The sequence below is a fragment of the Hemibagrus wyckioides genome, linkage group LG15 (genome assembly GCF_019097595.1).
Source record: "Hemibagrus wyckioides isolate EC202008001 linkage group LG15, SWU_Hwy_1.0, whole genome shotgun sequence".
NCBI classification, from domain to species: Eukaryota; Metazoa; Chordata; class Actinopteri; order Siluriformes; family Bagridae; genus Hemibagrus; species Hemibagrus wyckioides.
The window spans coordinates 14,986,713-15,006,300 of record NC_080724.1 but is presented as its reverse complement, the minus strand read 5'-3'; the positions used below and the strand labels follow the sequence as shown (position 1 = coordinate 15,006,300).

At 41.7% G+C, this 19,588-nt stretch overlaps 1 protein-coding gene across 5 annotated transcripts in view; it reads right to left on the bottom strand.

The window, feature by feature from the left end:
- agrn (agrin) overlaps positions 1–19,588 on the bottom strand; it is a 227,835-nt gene that overhangs the window by 68,970 nt on the left and 139,277 nt on the right. For all 5 annotated transcript variants that reach the window (XM_058409023.1, XM_058409026.1, XM_058409027.1 and 2 more), the window contains 3 exons: positions 18,033–18,257; positions 16,877–17,083; positions 4,549–4,770 (listed from right to left, as the gene is read on the bottom strand). In XM_058409023.1, coding sequence (XP_058265006.1) covers positions 4,549–4,770; positions 16,877–17,083; positions 18,033–18,257 — 654 coding nt within the window. The remainder of the gene's footprint in view (positions 1–4,548; positions 4,771–16,876; positions 17,084–18,032; positions 18,258–19,588) is intronic.

The following is a 19,588-nucleotide window of genomic DNA, read 5'->3' as shown; positions in this document are numbered from 1 at the left end:
CTCTATACTCTCTATATACTCTCTATGTGCTCTCTCTATACTCTCTATATACTCTCTATGTGCTCTCTCTATACTCTCTATATACTCTCTATGTGCTCTCTCTATACTCTCTATGTGCTCTCTCTATATTCTCTATGTGCTCTCTCTATACTCTCTATGTGCTCTCTCTATACTCTCTATGTGCTCTCTCTATACTCTCTCTATACTCTCTATGTGCTCTCTCTATACTCTCTCTGTGCTCTCTCTATACTCTCTACGTGCTCTCTCTATACTCTCTACGTGCTCTCTCTATACTCTCTACGTGCTCTCTCTATACTCTCTACGTGCTCTCTCTATACTCTCTATGTGCTCTCTCTATACTCTCTATGTGCTCTCTCTATACTCTCTTTCTGGCTTTTCTGTACTCTCTCTGTGCTCTCTCTATACTCTCTCTGTGCTCTCTCTATACTCTCTCTGTGCTCTCTCTATACTCTCTCTGTGCTCTCTCTATACTCTCTATGTGCTCTCTCTATACTCTCTATGTGCTCTCTCTATACTCTCTATGTGCTCTCTCTATACTCTCTATGTGCTCTCTCTATACTCTCTTTCTGGCTTTTCTGTACTCTCTCTGTGCTCTCTCTATACTCTCTCTGTGCTCTCTCTATACTCTCTATGTGCTCTCTCTATACTCTCTATGTGCTCTCTCTATACTCTCTCTGTGCTCTCTCTATACTCTCTATGTGCTCTCTCTATACTCTCTATGTGCTCTCTCTATACTCTCTTTCTGGCTTTTCTATACTCTCTCTGTGCTCTCTCTATACTCTCTCTGTGCTCTCTCTATACTCTCTATGTGCTCTCTCTATACTCTCTTTCTGGCTTTTCTATACTCTCTCTGTGCTCTCTCTATACTCTCTCTGTGCTCTCTATATACTCTCTCTGTGCTCTCTCTATACTCTCTATGTGCTCTCTCTATACTCTCTCTGTGCTCTCTCTATACTCTCTATGTGCTCTCTCTATACTCTCTATGTGCTCTCTCTATACTCTCTATGTGCTCTCTCTATACTCTCTTTCTGGCTTTTCTGTACTCTCTCTGTGCTCTCTCTATACTCTCTCTGTGCTCTCTCTATACTCTCTATGTGCTCTCTCTATACTCTCTATGTGCTCTCTCTATACTCTCTTTCTGGCTTTTCTATACTCTCTCTGTGCTCTCTCTATACTCTCTATGTGCTCTCTCTATACTCTCTTTCTGGCTTTTCTATACTCTCTATGTGCTCTCTCTATACTCTCTATGTGCTCTCTCTATACTCTCTTTCTGGCTTTTCTATACTCTCTATGTGCTCTCTCTATACTCTCTATGTGCTCTCTCTATACTCTCTTTCTGGCTTTTCTATACTCTCTATGTGCTCTCTCTATACTCTCTTTCTGGCTTTTCTATACTCTCTATGTGCTCTCTCTATACTCTCTTTCTGGCTTTTCTATACTCTATGTGCTCTCTCTATATTCTCTTTCTGGCTTTTCTATACTCTCTATGTGCTCTCTCTATACTCTCTCTGTGCTCTCTCTATACTCTCTCTGTGCTCTCTCTATACTCTCTTTCTGGCTTTTCTATACTCTCTCTGTGCTCTCTCTATACTCTCTATGTGCTCTCTCTATACTCTCTTTCTGGCTTTTCTATACTCTCTATGTGCTCTCTCTATACTCTCTCTGTGCTCTCTCTATACTCTCTTTCTGGCTTTTCTATACTCTCTATGTGCTCTCTCTATACTCTCTATGTGCTCTCTCTATACTCTCTTTCTGGCTTTTCTATACTCTCTATGTGCTCTCTCTATACTCTCTTTCTGGCTTTTCTATACTCTCTATGTGCTCTCTCTATACTCTCTTTCTGGCTTTTCTATACTCTCTATGTGCTCTCTCTATACTCTCTCTATACTCTCTCTGTGCTCTCTCTATACTCTCTATGTGCTCTCTCTATACTCTCTTTCTGGCTTTTCTATACTCTCTCTGTGCTCTCTCTATACTCTCTATGTGCTCTCTCTATACTCTCTCTGTGCTCTCTCTATACTCTCTATGTGCTCTCTCTATACTCTCTATGTGCTCTCTCTATACTCTCTATGTGCTCTCTCTATACTCTCTCTGTGCTCTCTCTATACTCTCTCTGTGCTCTCTCTATACTCTCTATGTGCTCTCTCTATACTCTCTTTCTGGCTTTTCTATACTCTCTCTGTGCTCTCTCTATACTCTCTCTGTGCTCTCTCTATACTCTCTATGTGCTCTCTCTATACTCTCTCTGTGCTCTCTCTATACTCTCTCTGTGCTCTCTCTATACTCTCTCTGTGCTCTCTCTATACTCTCTATGTGCTCTCTCTATACTCTCTCTGTGCTCTCTCTATACTCTCTCTGTGCTCTCTCTATACTCTCTCTGTGCTCTCTCTATACTCTCTATGTGCTCTCTCTATACTCTCTTTCTGGCTTTTCTATACTCTCTCTGTGCTCTCTCTATACTCTCTCTGTGCTCTCTCTATACTCTCTATGTGCTCTCTCTATACTCTCTCTGTGCTCTCTCTATACTCTCTATGTGCTCTCTCTATACTCTCTTTCTGGCTTTTCTATACTCTCTCTGTGCTCTCTCTATACTCTCTCTGTGCTCTCTCTATACTCTCTATGTGCTCTCTCTATACTCTCTCTGTGCTCTCTCTATACTCTCTATGTGCTCTCTCTATACTCTCTATGTGCTCTCTTTATACTCTCTATGTGCTCTCTCTATACTCTCTATGTGCTCTCTCTGTACTCTCTTTCTGGCTTTTCTATACTCTCTCTGTGCTCTCTCTATACTCTCTCTGTGCTCTCTCTATACTGTCTATGTGCTCTCTCTATACTCTCTATGTGCTCTCTCTATACTCTCTCTGTGCTCTCTCTATACTGTCTATGTGCTCTCTCTATACTCTCTCTGTGCTCTCTCTATACTCTCTATGTGCTCTCTCTATACTCTCTTTCTGGCTTTTCTATACTCTCTCTGTGCTCTCTCTATACTCTCTATGTGCTCTCTCTATACTCTCTATGTGCTCTCTCTATACTCTCTATGTGCTCTCTCTATACTCTCTATGTGCTCTCTCTATACTCTCTATGTGCTCTCTCTATACTCTCTTTCTGGCTTTTCTATACTCTCTCTGTGCTCTCTCTATACTCTCTATGTGCTCTCTCTATACTCTCTATGTGCTCTCTCTATACTCTCTCTGTGCTCTCTCTATACTCTCTATGTGCTCTCTCTATACTCTCTATGTGCTCTCTCTATACTCTCTCTGTGCTCTCTCTATACTCTCTATGTGCTCTCTCTATACTCTCTTTCTGGCTTTTCTATACTCTCTCTGTGCTCTCTCTATACTCTCTATGTGCTCTCTCTATACTCTCTTTCTGGCTTTTCTATACTCTCTCTGTGCTCTCTCTATACTCTCTCTGTGCTCTCTCTATACTGTCTATGTTCTCTCTCTATACTCTCTATGTGCTCTCTCTATACTCTCTCTGTGCTCTCTCTATACTGTCTATGTGCTCTCTCTGTACTCACTATATACTCTCTATGTGCTCTCTCTGTACTCACTATGTACTCTCTAAGTGCTCTCTCTCTCTATACTCTCTTTCTGGCTTTTCTATACTCTCTATGTGCTCTCTCTATACTTTCTATCTGGCTTCTCTATACTGTCTATGTGCTCTCTCTGTACTCACTATGTACTCTCTAAGTGCTCTCTCTTTCTCTCTCTCTCTCTCTCTCTCTCTCTCTCTCTGTCTCTCCCTCTATACTCTCTATCTGGCTTCTCTATACTCTCTATATGCTCTCTCTATCCTCTCTCTGTGGCTTCTCTGTAATCTCTATGTGCTTATTATTAATATGAACTTTTTGGAAGCTGATCTGTTTGAGTGGTCTGGTGACTAGAGATGAGGTGACCGAGCTGGGCAGACTAAAGTGCTGCTGCACTGCTCTGATTAGGTAGAGATAAATCCCCACTATCACCAACGATCGGGAATGTAGGAAACAGTGTGAAAAATATGCTAACATTTCCACTCACACATCGATTATAATGTTAATATTCAAGTGATGATTTTCTTCTCAATGATGGAGAATCCTAAAGTGTCTTTTATTAATAAAGAATCTTTCATAGCCTGTACATGTTCGTATAGAGAGCTGATAAGTGTAAACTGCTGAGTGGTATCTTTGGAATCTTTGGCAATGATTATAATCTTCATTTGTCTTCAAATTTGACTTTATCTGAAAATGATCTTTTTTCACTGGTCATCACGCTGCAACCAATTAATTCTAATTCCCGCCCGCTCCGAGCTTGTTTGAGTGATTAATGAGCTTGAAATCAACCGAATAGTGAGTTCACTAGATTAAAGAACTACGAGATATCTTTAAGATTGTCCCAAATGCTTATTTTTTAACCCCCAATACCTTGATCACTTGATGATGTCACTAAAGAGCAGATTTGGGAAGAGAGCTGAATGATTAGAGGGCCATTTAGGCCCATTTGTGTGAGTATGTATGCGTGTGTGTGTGTGTGTGTGTACGTCACTCACCACAAGGTCCTTTGTGCTTTATCTGGATGTGTTTTTGCAGGGTGCAACTGATTGCATTCATCTGGCACTGGCTGGTGTAGGTTTGCCCATCGCTGCCACACACGGGGTCAGAGGCTTGGAGGCAAGTATCCAAGCATTCACACACTCCCTCACCGTTCTTCACCACACACGAGCTCCCGAACTCGCACGTCTTCTTCAGACATGGGCTCGGTGCATTCAGATCTGGGTGCAGAAAGACAGGAGTTAGCATGATGGATGCAGAAATGAAGAGGAAGGGGGTTGGGGAGGAGGGGGTGGGGTATGAAAAAGTAAGAAAGAAAGGGGGATGAGGGTGCAAGAGGTCATAAGCCACTTCCTGGTTTTAGAGTCTCACTTTTGTTCTATTTCTATTACTCGCTTAATTTACTTAACTAACTTAACACCACAACTACTGTGGACAAACACACAGCCCAAAAATTCAAGCCAACATCCGCATCCTTGCCAGGAGGCCTTCCTCATCGATGGAGGGATAAAACAGGACAGAGGGAGGGAGCACTGGGTAAGCGAGACAGAACATCCCAGAACAGGAAGTGCTCGGTTAATAATTCAGAGGCAGATATGAAATAAGAACATCAGAGCTTGTAGTTCTGCAACACTGTAAGTTCATTAGGAGCTGCAGTTAGCAGGACATGGACCTACCAGCAGAGAACAAGGGAGAGAGGAGGACAGAGAGAGAGAGAGATAGAGAGAGAGAGAGAGAGAGAGAGAGAGAACAATTGAACCATAAGCCAGCAGCACGACACGCTGCCTTCCTGAGCGGAGCTGAAAAACCCTTTCATCACTGGCTCGTTATTTCCCAATCAATTCTTCTTTTTTTTTAGTGGGGATTGAAAAAGCAAAGGAACAGCAGTCCATGTGGATGTGTGAAGTTCTCCAGGGGAGACAAGACCATATTAGAGCAACAAAGTGGCTCATTTGTATGTTAGGGGCACGAGCTCGAAAAAACAATGCTCCTTACTTACACAGGATGATGAAAGAGCTAGCTAGAAGAAACGCATTGATACAGGGTTAAAACCTTGCTCGTTGACAGAGGTTATGGGATTCTGTGAATGCGTTTGTGCCTTTGTTTCGTGCTTTATAGTTCCGTTTGCATTCAAGTAGGTGCCTTGTCTGCTTGTACACGTTTGGTTCGTTTCCATAATTGCCTGTGCTGCATCATCCTGTAGGACGTGTATGTGCATTTATTGGCCTATATGTGTGTGCAAGCTGTGTCCCACATTCACTGTGTGTGTGTGTGTGTGTGCGTGTATGTGTGTGCTTTTCCCCCCAGACTGCCTGCGGTGCTGACATTACTGTAATTATTCCAGGATTAGATTCCGTCTCCCTATCTGCTCCCTGCAAGAGTCCCGATTCATTACGGATGCATCAACACATTCAATATTATACATACAAGAAGCCCGTCCTGATAAATCAGCCACAAAGCAGCCTTCTATCCTTCTGTCTTCGCAAGAAAATAAAAGCCAAAACAGTCCATAAAGATGCCAGTTTAAAGAGCCCTGGCTCTCATGCCATCTTTACAATTCTTTGTCTCGTATATGAACTACAGCAGCTTATTATTCTCTTCTCAGGTTAGTGAGTGCCCGCCAGTCTGTGACCCCCACGTACCCCTGCGTCTTCAGCATTTCAAAAAGCCGTAGCACACAAAATGGGGCTAACCACTTTTAAAGCCTCTGGTACAGTGCTGCAGTCAGATTAGAGCTGAGGGGAAAAGAAGTGCATGAGGCTGCAAAAGACTCTTTAATACCAAACCACGCAGAGCAAGGGCTCTCTGTATGAGGAATAAAACACGAGCCGTGCTGTTATTTCCCCCTAACAGCATGTCCTGGAGCGTTTAATGACCCTGACACCGGAGACTCTTTCGGCAAAACTTCATCACATCAACGGGTACACCTCTTTAAAAATCTTTAAATCCACCGTACGATGTCTCGGTGTAAGCTGTTACTCAGAATGATTACCGACTAAGTGTACTAATGATTACTGAGTAATTAAATATATTAATTATTTAGTGATCTCGTAGAAAAGCTGCAAATTATGGAGCTCCTTGGACCAATTATTAAATTCAAATTTTATTGGTTAAATACACAACCGTATTTAGTACGACATGTAGTGACTGTTCAGGACATAAAATAGAATAAAAAAAGACTTACTATAAAAATAAAATTGCACTATACAGGTATAAAAGGGGAAAATAGATAGGAAATATAAAAATATAGTACAGAGACTGTAGGCAGAACTGAATGACTGTTGTGAATCAAGTGCAGCCGTGTGTGATTGTAGTGCAATTTGTGCAGCACAGTATATACTGTGCAAAAATCCAGTTCCTGTAACTACCTGTCACCATGGTTGTGTTGTTTTGGCTTTCCAAAGGTGTCCTATTAGTATTATTAATATTAGTAGTAGGTGTTTCTGCACACGATTTCCGACTCGGACTCCCGACAGCACGACGTGACATTTTAGAAAACAAATTCGGGCTTGTGCCGAAAAATCATTATAGTCTCCTGCTATGTTCCCGCAACCAGGAGGTGTGACTGACGTCACAGTGATGTGTCTCACTCGGGGGTCTATCGCTCTTGGGAATAAATACCGAGAATAAACCTGTTTACTGTGAGGCTGTGAGCAGCATAAGAGCAACCTGTGTTAAAAACAGGTCACGCTTCCAGTCCTTACATTACTGTGAAGATATGCAAACGCTACTCGGAGAGAAGAAAGGTGCCTATTTTCAGTACGGTCACATTTAGCTATCAGTCAGATGCTTTTATATGAAGGTGACTTACAAATACGCTGCAATCACGTGTCGAAGCTGGCTCAGAACCTAAGCCACGGCTTCCACTTCCATACAGGGGAATGTTCCATGGTGCCAGAACACAAATAATAATCCACTCTTTGAAGAGAACGTGAAATTCTTTTAACTGGCACATAAAATATGTAAACAGTAGAACAGAAGCTCTTCAAAGCACCAGTACTGGAACAATGACAATGTGCCTGAGCTTTGAAGCCCAGAAATAAGCAAATTTAAAAGCAAACTAAATTTCATTCTGCTGCTTAAAATAAATAAATAAATAAAAACATTATTTATTTTTATTAAAACAAAGTAAGCATTACAATAAAGACTGGCTGCTCTCTGAACCATTAAAACTCGTATTTAATACTTTTAAAACATCTTTATTATTATCAATCCGGCCATTTTCAATAGCACGTAATCCTGCACAGGGTTCCTGGGAGTATCCCAGGGGACTTGGGGCTTCAAGTAGGGGGACACCCTGAGTGCAAACTCATCACAGCCTAATCACACACTATGTACAACTTAAAGAACACATGGGATATTGAACCCCTAACCCTGGTGGTGCAAGGCGAAGGTACTAACTACTAAATCACCCACTTTTCTTCTCCTTCTCCTTCTTCTTCTTCTTCTTAGTAGCAGCAGTATAGCATCATTTACTTGTCCATGTACTCATTAAAGTTGACCTGATTCCGATAAATGCTACCAATTCACACCAGACAAATCTCATTCTTAGGCATTGTTCGCTATTGTATAGCAAAAAAAAAAAAAAAAACCATAGTGTTCATACGGAAAATTCCAAGATGCAAAAAATGAAGTGAAGAGAAAAAATATTCAAGATGACACACTGGTGGACAAGACAACGATATATATTTATAAATGACTATAAATATATATATATTAGGAATTATTCTCTATGCCAAAGGAGAAACTATTTATATCTTTCTTGTGGAGATGTCCAAAATTAAAAGTAAAAATAAATCAATAAATAAAAACGTTGTAGCCTTAATGTCACAGTGCTTGTGCATCAAAGCAAGCTTCTGTTCCTGATCTACAGACTTTAAAGACAAGCACAACATCAGTAAACAGTCATGACCTTCTGAAACATTCAAATAATGTTTTATCCCAAGGCACGGCTTCTGAAACACAACAGCGGCTCATGTCTGTTTGTTATATTTTAAAAAACAACACGTTCTTTCTTCCTTTCTGTCTATTTTCTATTTTGCACTCCTGTGGAGTGGAGAAATTCTTTCAGATTTATTAAGCCGAGGACAGAAAAGGGAAAGTGAGCGAGGCGGAAAAAGAAGAAAGAAAAAAAAAGAGAAATACTTTCTCTGGAAAATAATCTTACACACAGTTGCGATTACAGAGTGTAGAAAGTTCCAGTAGTTGAAGCAGACTTTGGTAATTGAGATGGGTTGCATATTCTCTCAGTAAAAAAAAAGACCTTTTCAGAAGCAACAGAAGCCTCTTTGAAATATTGGGCCGTCGTCTCCGAGGCCTGTGCCGCAGAGCTACTGCTCAAGGACTCCAGCTGTAACAGTTTGACAGCCATATGCTACTGTGGGACAGCCACTGGGAATGCACACACATGCAAACACACACACACACACACAAACACACACAAACACACACATATATAGTGCAGCCACATCTAAAGTTTCTGGGTTTTGCTTATGGGAATGTGGCACTGTGAAAACGGACAGGAGGAAAGATTTAAAACAGTAATAAATGCACATAAACAGGACGTCTACACTTGTTTTGAGTGCAAACGCGTGCGCACAAGTATAGAAGCAACCCCGATAATGAGAAGGTGTGAGAGAGCAGCAGGGACTTCGGGAACTCGGTAATTGCTATGATCAGCTGTCGTGGGCTGAGGGTATTAGAGAGATGTGTCTCAGAAAGCATAAGTATAGCTTCTGTCATTCCTGCATTCACACACACAAACACACACACACACCCCTACAGATCCGTACACACCCAACACACAACCTTCATGCCACTGGCATAGCACTGATGCCTCAAAACATCATCCACTTTCTCTGTCTCGGTGGAAGCTTAATTAGTCCCAAACATCATTACAGACCCAAAACGTGAGACAATTAGCAATGCCAGGCATGGTGTTTATAGAAAACAACAACAACAACAACTGTCAGGTCTTCCTCCATCCCCCAACATGTACCACAGCCTGTAAATATGGCCGCACCAGACATCACTTCCCAGAACACACACACACACACCCCAACCTGCTCATTACACACACCTGTTCACAATCACAGGCACACTTTAAAAGGATGTGCTGCACAGTCACCAGCTGCAAGTATCTGTTTACATGCCATTTATCCAGAGCAACTTACATTTATCTCATTTAATACAACTGAGCAATTGGCCTTGTTCAAAGGTCCAGAGGTGGCGGTGCCGGGATCTGAACCTTCCAGTAGGCCATCGTCTTAACCACTGAGCTGCCACTGACACCTACACTGAGCTCCACTCTGACCAAGCCTGATCCACTGTGTTTATCTCCTGGTTTTTGACTTTTCCTGGTGTTTACTGATTTATCTTTTGCCCTCTTGATAAACTTTACTGATCGCCTGATCTGTGCCTGTTTTCGACTTTGATATTGCCTGACATTTTGGATCTGTTTGCCTTATCTTCATTAATCTGCCTTTGCATCCTGTCAGACTCTCATTACCGGACAACACGAGCTGTTGTGATGTCAGTACAACTAGGATGTTGTGTTACATCATCAAGACTCCCAAATTATCCTTTTTTTTAGTGGGAGTAAGTAAGTAACCCAAGCCTGAGATGCTGGAAGAGAAAATAATCAGGCGTGACATCATTAACATCCCTAATTTGATTATTGTGCCAAAGTGCCATAGTCACCATATAGAACAGAATTTTTAACCATATTAACCTGCATACACCGAAAACGCAGCATTTACACCACTATGAGGCCTGGCATAGCGTCAAAGCTGTGCACCTGACGTCATTCGCTTCCTCCATGGATGTTTAATTAGTCCCAGCTTTCACCACAGAGCCAAAGCTTGAAGATATTAGCACCGCTGACAGCTCCTATGGCTGCTCCTCATCACCAGCACTCTCAAGCTGAAGGACCTGTGAACTGTCAAACCCCATCGCGGCTTCTCGGAGGACTCGATCTCTCTCTCTCCACCAGGCTATTTAAGGGTTTTAGTATTGCGTCTGTTACAGTAGGGAGTCTCTAAGCCTCCTGTCATGGAGTGCCATCCACATCATCGTGCATGGACACATTCTAGTGTGTTCTCATGCATGAAAAGACATCTCTTGAGCCATTGCTTCACGTTAGGTCACATCACTGCATGACACCGAAGAGGGGTGTGTCTTTGCGGGATAGAGATGACTCTAGTGTCGATATTTTCCTTTACCTCTATTTCTTTCTCCATCCCACTCAGAGGAAGTTGTTTATTAGCATGTAGGCAAGACGGCGGGAAGTGAGGGAGGGAAATATTAATACGGCAAAGGCAGAATTCCCCCTAGAGGTGCTGTTTGCTTTTTGGCGGAGCACTTATCACCAAGCAATGGCTGCAAGGGCATACAAACTTTTCTCTCCACGCTTCATGAATTTAAACAAGGAACTCGTTTGGGATCCATCCTCTAACCGCAAGCGAGGCATCTGAGGGAGGTGAAAGCCTGAGGAAGCAGACTGAGGTGGCTGACGAGTGATTGGGCGAGCGATCACAAAGTAAAGAGGAGTGAGGAGGGGAAAAGAGAGGTATGGTGACAACTTGTGATGGACATACATTAAGAGCTAAGCGCAGAAAGAGGACGGGCTCCAGCTGACAAGCTTCAGCCAGACTGACGTTAAGTAGTGGAGGAGAAAGGAAGAAGGAGACGTAGAGGGAGCGGAAAAAAGTAGAAAAAGGTCGGATTGGAAAATTGTGCACTCTATAAAGCATTTTCTAGCATGGTGCAGCTGGATTCTCAAATCTGAGGTGTTTTAACTCTGACAGTAGTTTCTTCTGTAAAGGCTACGCACAGGTCTATATTAAAGCACGTGTTCTGATATGTTACTGTTTCCATAGTAACAATTCACATAAACACATTACATAGTTATGCGAAGCTTGATATTGTACGGCTTTCTGCAAGGAGTCTTCTAAGCTTATTTTGAAAGGAGTCTCCAGTGTCGCTGTTTTTGTATCAGTAAAGCTTTTTCTTTATGTATTTTGACATCGTTCAACATGGCTGGCTTTAAAAAATTACAAACGCTGTACTTTCTTTTCTGATTAACGTCAAGAAAGAGAGAGAGAGAGAGAGAGAGAGAGAGAGAGAGAGGAAAAAAAAAACAAGGCTGGTTGGTGAACAACTGTTTACGGACATTACTACATAAGCGATAACTTTAAGCAACGCTAAACCTAGCTATAAATTCCTGAGAGCATTCGGTAATAAATGACAAAACTCTTTGCATTGAATAAAACACTTTGTGACAGGCGGTGAGTGGAAAGCAATCAGGAGTAAGAACAGAAGCAGCACTTCATCCTGGCCCACATCCCACCACCCCGTCGCTGATTCCTTTCCTATAGCCATGTTTTATTACTTACTTACTTGCATAACACACAATAACGAAGACTTCCTCAGTTACCACGGTGACCCAGATTCCCATCTCTCTGTCTTTCTCTCTCTCTCTCTCTCTCTCTCTCTCTCACACACATTGAAGGTCGAGGCTATATATAATCTGACTACCCCTACGCTCCGATCCGCACCTCTAATTGGATTCATTACCCACAGCTCACCAAATCCTCCACCACTCAATGACCGCTTAACTTATTAACTTCTTGATTATTGATTCATCTCCCTCATACATGTATATATAGAGTGAGTGATTCATACAAACAAAGCAGAGTTATTTTTAGTTGGTAGACGCTGTGTAATAAACATGCAAATGTTCATATTAATCAGAGTGTCTTGTCACCTAGGGCTCGGTATTCGTCGAGATGGACGTTACAGTGCAGGAGATTGTTAGTCTTTATAAGCCACTACTCTGATGCTAGAGAGAGAGAGAGAGATAGTAGCAGGAATACAGGGTCGTTGCTGTCACCAGGCCTGAGACGTGCATCCTGCTATCGTGTTGTGTGTATTTGGGTCAGCAGTGTGCACACTATCGGTGTCACACTCCCAATGCCACATCTGAACACAGAGATAGCGAGTGCCTGGGCTTCATACTGTATAATTAGCTTCACATTACCAGCTGCACTCTCTCAGAGCTCCAGTCCACAAAAGCGCCCATGTGTGGGACCAGCGCTGGCACACTCTCACACTCCGATGAGCTCATCTTGTAGGCAGAAATGTGTTGCTTAGGCATTTGTGTTAACCGTGCCCAGACTTGTGTGTGTGTGTGTGTCAGAAAAAGTTACACTGTCAAGATAAATAATGCAATAAAGAGATCGGTGAGTGTGTGTGTGTGTGTGAGAGAGAGAGAAGATTGTCTTAGGGGCCTGAAAACTCGACACAAAATCAATTCTGACGTTCGGAGTTGATGTGTTTTTGTCGTTTATTTAAACCACACGGCCGGTCAATTTGCAATTCTGATTGGTCAAAAGGTATTGACTGATTTTCTATAGCAGCAGCTCTGGCAGTCGTTACAGCTGTAACTCAAATCGCAGGTTATTATTAACGAGCATGTTCTAATACCTTCCCGTTTCTATAGTAACAGCTCATTCACAGGGACTATGACAGATGCTCTGTATAATCTAATGCTAATAATAATCTGATTAAAAAGAAAACACGTGTGCAATCATTGCTGTGGGGTTTTCTGAGATGTTTATGCTGAAGGATTCTTCAGTGTCAAAGCTGTATAAAGATGTAACCTTCAATTTCTGGAATGGGAAAGTCATCGGGATTTGAGGACGTTTTGGATTTGAGGTAGGAAGCTGCATTTTATTAGGTATTGACTCAAAAAATGAGAAAAATGAGGGAAAAACCATTCATAACTGCTAAAACGTAAATGATAAAAAATTAAATTATTTTAATAAACCTTCTACATCAATAAACATGAATAAAAAGTAAATAATGGAAAGAAACTCATTTAATTGTTTTTATAAATAGAAAATAAGTAATAAGAGGAATAAAACATGATATTTTAGGCGTTATTGTAAAAAAAAAAAAAATTAACAAGTGGGTCGTGTAATATTTTTTTTATCTATTTAATTATTTATTTAGATATTATTTAATATACTAATTATTTAGATAATTATTTATTCAATTATCTAAATTATTTTATTTATTTTATTTTAAACATTCCATACATGACTTCATGTCTAAATCACTTAAATTACTATTAAAGTTTATTTTTATTTTATGTTAATTTTATTTATATTTTTTTATGTTGATTTAATAGATGATTTATTTATTTATTTAAACAAAGAAAATCAATATTTTTTATCATTTCTGCTGTGCAATTATTTTTGTGTAAAATACTACACAGATATGCGATCTGTACATCATATGCTTGCACAATATTAATACTTCTTTGATAAAGGGAAAATTCCTTTTGTTTGTGTGTCTTCATTGCATTTTTTATTTAAAATGGACTCCAGACCACAATTTTCCCCAGAGATCAACTCCCTAAAGCTCAACTATGTTTGAAAACAGCTTTCACGCTCCAGCAAACGTACTGAACTTTCAGTCCAAATGGCCTCATGTGTGAAGAAAGGAAGAAAGAAAGAAAGAAAGAAAGAAAGAAAGTTAAAGTATAAAAACAGTATAAGTGTGGTTGTGTGCAGACAAAAGGAGCACAAGCTATGTATCACTGTGAGAATATTGTCAGAGTTTAAAAGCACTGGGAGCACAAAAGGCTCGGCGTGTTCTTTCTCCATACAGTATCTCTCTTTTCTTTTTCTTTCTCACTCTGATGGAGACAGAGGCCTGACCTGCCCTGGTATTACGCTGGAACAGAATGAGACTGTGTTCTGGTCCGCTGACAGTTCTGACACCACATCATCTTGCATTTTCTCTCTTTCCTTTGTGCCCGTGTCTTTTAGCAAACACTCTTGACATGACACGTTCCTAAGTTCATCTAGAAATAACTTTTAGGTGTCCTGAGTGGAAAAAGCTTTCTAATATTACCTTTCTGCCAAACCACGCATCGGTTAGCCAGCGTAGGATTTAATACACCTGGCTGTTGTACAGCCAGGGTTTTGCCTCTCTTTCCTGACCTTGCCTGCTTTTATGGATCACCACTCCTCAAAATTCCCCAAGCCCACTTTCTCTTTCACAGGTCACGCTGATTTTGTTGTAAATCAGAGCCGTGTTTTCCCTTGCTGCTCTCAGATACTCAGATACAGCGTCTACAACGGGTCTCTCAGGACTACAGCAAGCAGCGAGACAATGCCAGGAACTTAGATCAACGCTGACATGCTTTTAAACTGAGTGGCTACCACTACACCTACACACACACACACACACACACGCACACCATTTAGCTGTGTCTGTGTTATTGATCAGAGTGTGATGAGGGGTCCACTGAGATGCTCCCCAATGTGAGAGAAAGAGTTTTGTCATTCTTGTTAAAGGAACTCTTAGATGTGGGCAGCACACACACACACACACACACACACTTATCCATTGACATGATGCCAGGACTGGTACAGGGTGCTGTTTTCAAAATTGGCCTGTTTTTTTTCGACTGGTTTAAGACCTGAACTGTTACATAAATTAGATGTAGGAGTTTATTTGTGAGCAGCTTAAAAAAAATAAATAAAACTGAAAAGGATTTTATTAGTTGTACTTTGATAAACCTATCTCAGCCTTCAAAGTTGTATCCTCCAGCATCTACACAAAGCACAAACCCACTGCATTTATTAAATATATTTATTTACCACGTAGCAGTGGAACTCGTATATATGAAAAGATGTAATAGAGATCAATTGGCGATTGGAGAAGCTGCAGCAAACCCACGTAATCTATGATTACTTGATCCGGGGATCAAACCTGGATGAAATGCTTTATCAAATCTCAAATGTTTGCAAGAATATTAGAAAAAATTCGCATTAATTATTTAATATTTTAAGAAAACTGGCCCCCTGACCGGTCCTTAGTTCCTGACCATCTGCGTTTCACTGAACCACTCTTGGTAGCTGAGGCAGTTATAGTGGGTTAAAAACTGCAGAATTGTCACTGGCACCTTGTCAGTGGAACAGAGCTACCATTCTCATATACTCTCGCTCGGAAACAGACCTAACGAGACAGAGAGGAAAAAGGCGGGCCAGGAAATCCACACAACGAGGTGCTCTCTAATTAAACATCAAACTGGCTGGAGGTGTCCAGATCGCAAGCCATCCCTCCTCTCAGTGCCTACCATCTTCCCCAGCACTAACACTGAACACTGAACAGCCTGCCTCAGCTGCACAGCTCCACTTTTGATGTTTAATTAAATCCAAGAGGTGTTTGTCGAGCCGTATGCAAAGTACCAACATTTAAATAATTTTTTTTTTTTTGTTAGGAAGGAAGGAAAAAAATAAAAAAGACATACTGTAACTGGCTGCTGGCAAAACCGTGAGAAGACTGAACCACTTACTTCGTCAGAAAGAATAAACTAAGGGAAAATAACATAAGTGCTCGAACAGTTGACGCAATAATTTATGCAGCTTTCCAAGAAGACGAGAAAACAATGCTAATGAGTCATACTGGGTTTATATCAGGGAGAGAGGGAAAGAAAAAAAGAGAAAGAAAAAGAAAGACAAACAGAAAGGAGGTTTCAAAGTAGCTGTCACCACAGCTCATAGAGCTCAGGGTGTGTTTGTGTGTTAGGAGAGGATAAAGCTGTATGCGTAGTTAGCGTATGCACAATAGGAATAGCATATACCAAGCTCAGGAGAATGAAAGAAGGGCCACAATGATGAGGGGGCAGTAACGCCTGCATGCTTTTTTGTTTTTTTTTTGCCATGCAGGAGTCATAGAATCAAGACTTCAGGAAAAAGGAAGGGATAAAGGGATTGAAAGAATGAGGGATGGCTAGCATTGAGTTACATCACCCAACCAGCCCTTTAAAGGCCACAGGACGGAGACCTACAGGTCAGAGTCCACATAAGAGAGGTCAAAGGTTGAGCTTGCAATGAGCGGCGAGTCCTGCAGCAGCCCTGACATCACGCGGACAAAGACAGAGAGAGAAAGAGAGAGAGAGAGAGAGCGAAAGAGAGAGAGACACTGGAACAGAAAGAAGACACTTTAAACAAGGACAGGCAACAAGGACATCTGAAGCACGAACGGACAGAGAGGAATGTAAGGGTGGAGTGGGGTGATCGACTGGCACTGGCGGCGTGATGTGCGGCCGTGATGTACACATGAAGTCTGGGTTTCATGTCTCAGATGATGTAAAATGAGTACCTTTATGTCTGCACAGTGACATTTAATATGAAGACAGAAAATCTACACTCACCGATCAGGAAAAAACACACACACACACACAAACCTACGCAAGAGTTTTCATAAAACAAACTTCCATTAACATCAGAGGCCGTATTTATTCCCACTTACCACAGGGCCCTTGCTGTTTGACGCGGATGCTGGTTTGACTCAGGCACTCGGCACGTCTCCTCTCGCAGTCGTTAGGGTATGTGTGGCCATCGTTTCCGCACACGGGCGTGTAGGTGCCGTCACATCTGATTGGCTCACAGGAGCAGTGTGCCCTTCCATGCTCCAACAAGCACACAGCACTGAACTTACACTCTTCCTGGCATTCCTCTGAGAAACACACACAGATAACCATTACCAAAAGTCCAAGTTAGGCTAAAATGTCCCATGCCAATCAACACTCACTGATAGTCTCTAACTCTCTCCCAATCAGACAGCAGATACTGACTTACTCAGGGGTTTCGAATTAATTACCACGCCTGATTATTTTAATCAATTATCTAATTTCATTCAGATTGATTTGAATCTTTCTATTTTCTATTCAGAGTTGCGGTAAGCAGTCACAGTCATGCTGTACAGCGTGATAATTGCAGCAGCCTTTGATCGGCTGAGGGAAGAAAAAAAAAGAAAAAAAAAGAGGGGACTTATTATGTTATTGTACAAGCCAGAGCTTGATTTACGTTTGATTGCATTAGCCAACCTGATTTTAAGGCTGCGACGATCTGTACATACTAATGAGGTCTCTTCAGCGAGTTCTTCTAAACTTGCTCAGATAAGCTTTCAGACAGAATGCTGGCGAGTTAATGGGATCCAAAGATTTAGTACATGGGATGCACAAATACTCACGCAAATAAATATTCATATAAACCCACGCAAGCGCATACTCCTTTACACTTGCCAGTTGGACGGCAGAAGCTCAGTCACAACGCCTCCATCACACAAGCCTGGGACTAACTTTTGCACACAAATAATAATCTACTGTACACAGAATCCGGCACGCTCGTTTTATGTGCACGGCTGCGGGGTGTCGTGGCGAGGCTCCGAGGATCTTTTCATCAAAGTCTCAGATCCAGTGCTGCCACAATACACCTGCCAGCACCCGACAGGCAAATTGGATTTGTGGAGATTGGTATCGTGCTGGCATGACAGTGCTGCTAACCCAACTTAATTTGTCCAAAGCCTGCCCCTCGTCTCAGCTGTGAGAAAGTAAATCCGATGCTGCCGCGGGGTGTGCGCTCAAAAACGTCACGGACATAGAAGCCAGTGCTTTGCGACTCACCTTGCTTCTTGCAGAGCCCTGAGTGAACCTTCCTTAGCAGCCGTTCCTTCTGCAGAGCTGTGCGCTGCATCTGACAATCGCTGTTGTAGCTCCTTCCATCGCTGGCACACAGCAGCTCGGGATCTGGTAGACACACCGAGGGCGGGGTCAGCGTCTCGACCTTTTGGGCCTGGGCGTCATACACGCATATTACGTTGAGGCTGTTCTGGTGTACGCGGCATGGATCTGCATGAGACAGACAGATTTGTTTGAACTAACCTGGCAAAAAGTGAGAGCTTCATCCAAAACACATTGCTGCTTGTGAAACTTTATAGCGCAGCTGAACATGCTCCTGATGAAGAACGCAGAGTCTGTAATAGTCTCTTCAGCATTTTTTTCAGATTTTGTACTTTGGAACATGTACAGTCATGTCTAAAATACGTACCCTTGCTCACCGCATCTTGCTGTGAATGAATGATGGAAATGCTGCCACTGTTTTTTTTTGAATGCTGCTGTCTCTTTTTTGAACACAGAGTACTGAGTATCTATAATTACCTAAAGGTTATTGTGCGTTATACTGCTGAGAAATGAACACTGTGTTCTCATGTCCTGTTCTGATCACAGAAAAACAACAACAAAAAAAACACTGACCGTAACCTGATGACATGAACCTTTTTTAAATTGCCATATACATGTACTAGTGTTGAGAAAAATCTTGACTCTTAGATTTTGTGAATTAAAAAGAATAAAAAGGGGGAAAAAAAAAGAAGTAGAAGACGCATGCTGCGTGCAAGCTCTGGCATACCAACATAAAGTATTTAGGAATATAACAAAAACGTGAAATCACACCCATCATTTCCGTCCAGAATTAGGAATAAACAGTGTTTCTGCTGTTCCTGTTCAAATCTTCAGCATAATTCAGGCAGGACCAAGCAGTTTAACCAGCTCAATTACACGGTTCAGTGCTAAAGATCTGGCACTCCACCTGAGATTTTGCTCAATGTCGTACAAGCTAGAGCCAAAAGCAGCATTTTACCTAATGCAAAACAAACAGGAACACCTCTATCATCGAGATGCATGAAGTGGAATCAAGTATCATTTTCTAATCACACCACTGTATCCAAATCTCACCCATCATCACAGGCCTAAAATTTCCCACTGCTGTTTTTGAATGGAATCACAGTGAATGCCTCTTGAAATGTGTTCTCCGCCTAGGTTATAGCAGAGAAGGAGGGCAGAACAAAAGAAGGATCAAATTATAATGCACTGATGCACAATATCTTCTATTCACTATCTCTAATCACAAAACTGGGTTATGTGTGTCTTGTGTTTGTAGTCTCACATGTTCTCAGTGGGTTTTCTCCGTTTTCCCATTGCAAGTGGACTGGCTGAACGAAATTGCCCGTGAGTGTGTGTGTGTGCCTCATGGACCAGTGACTCAGGATGCACTGCAACTCTGACCAGAATAAAGCTTTTACTGATGATGAATAAAAGAACTATCTGATGCCGTGACTAGTTCAAACCCTAAAATGATCCTTCTTCCAACACGATAAGCTGATCATATAGGCACAACTCTC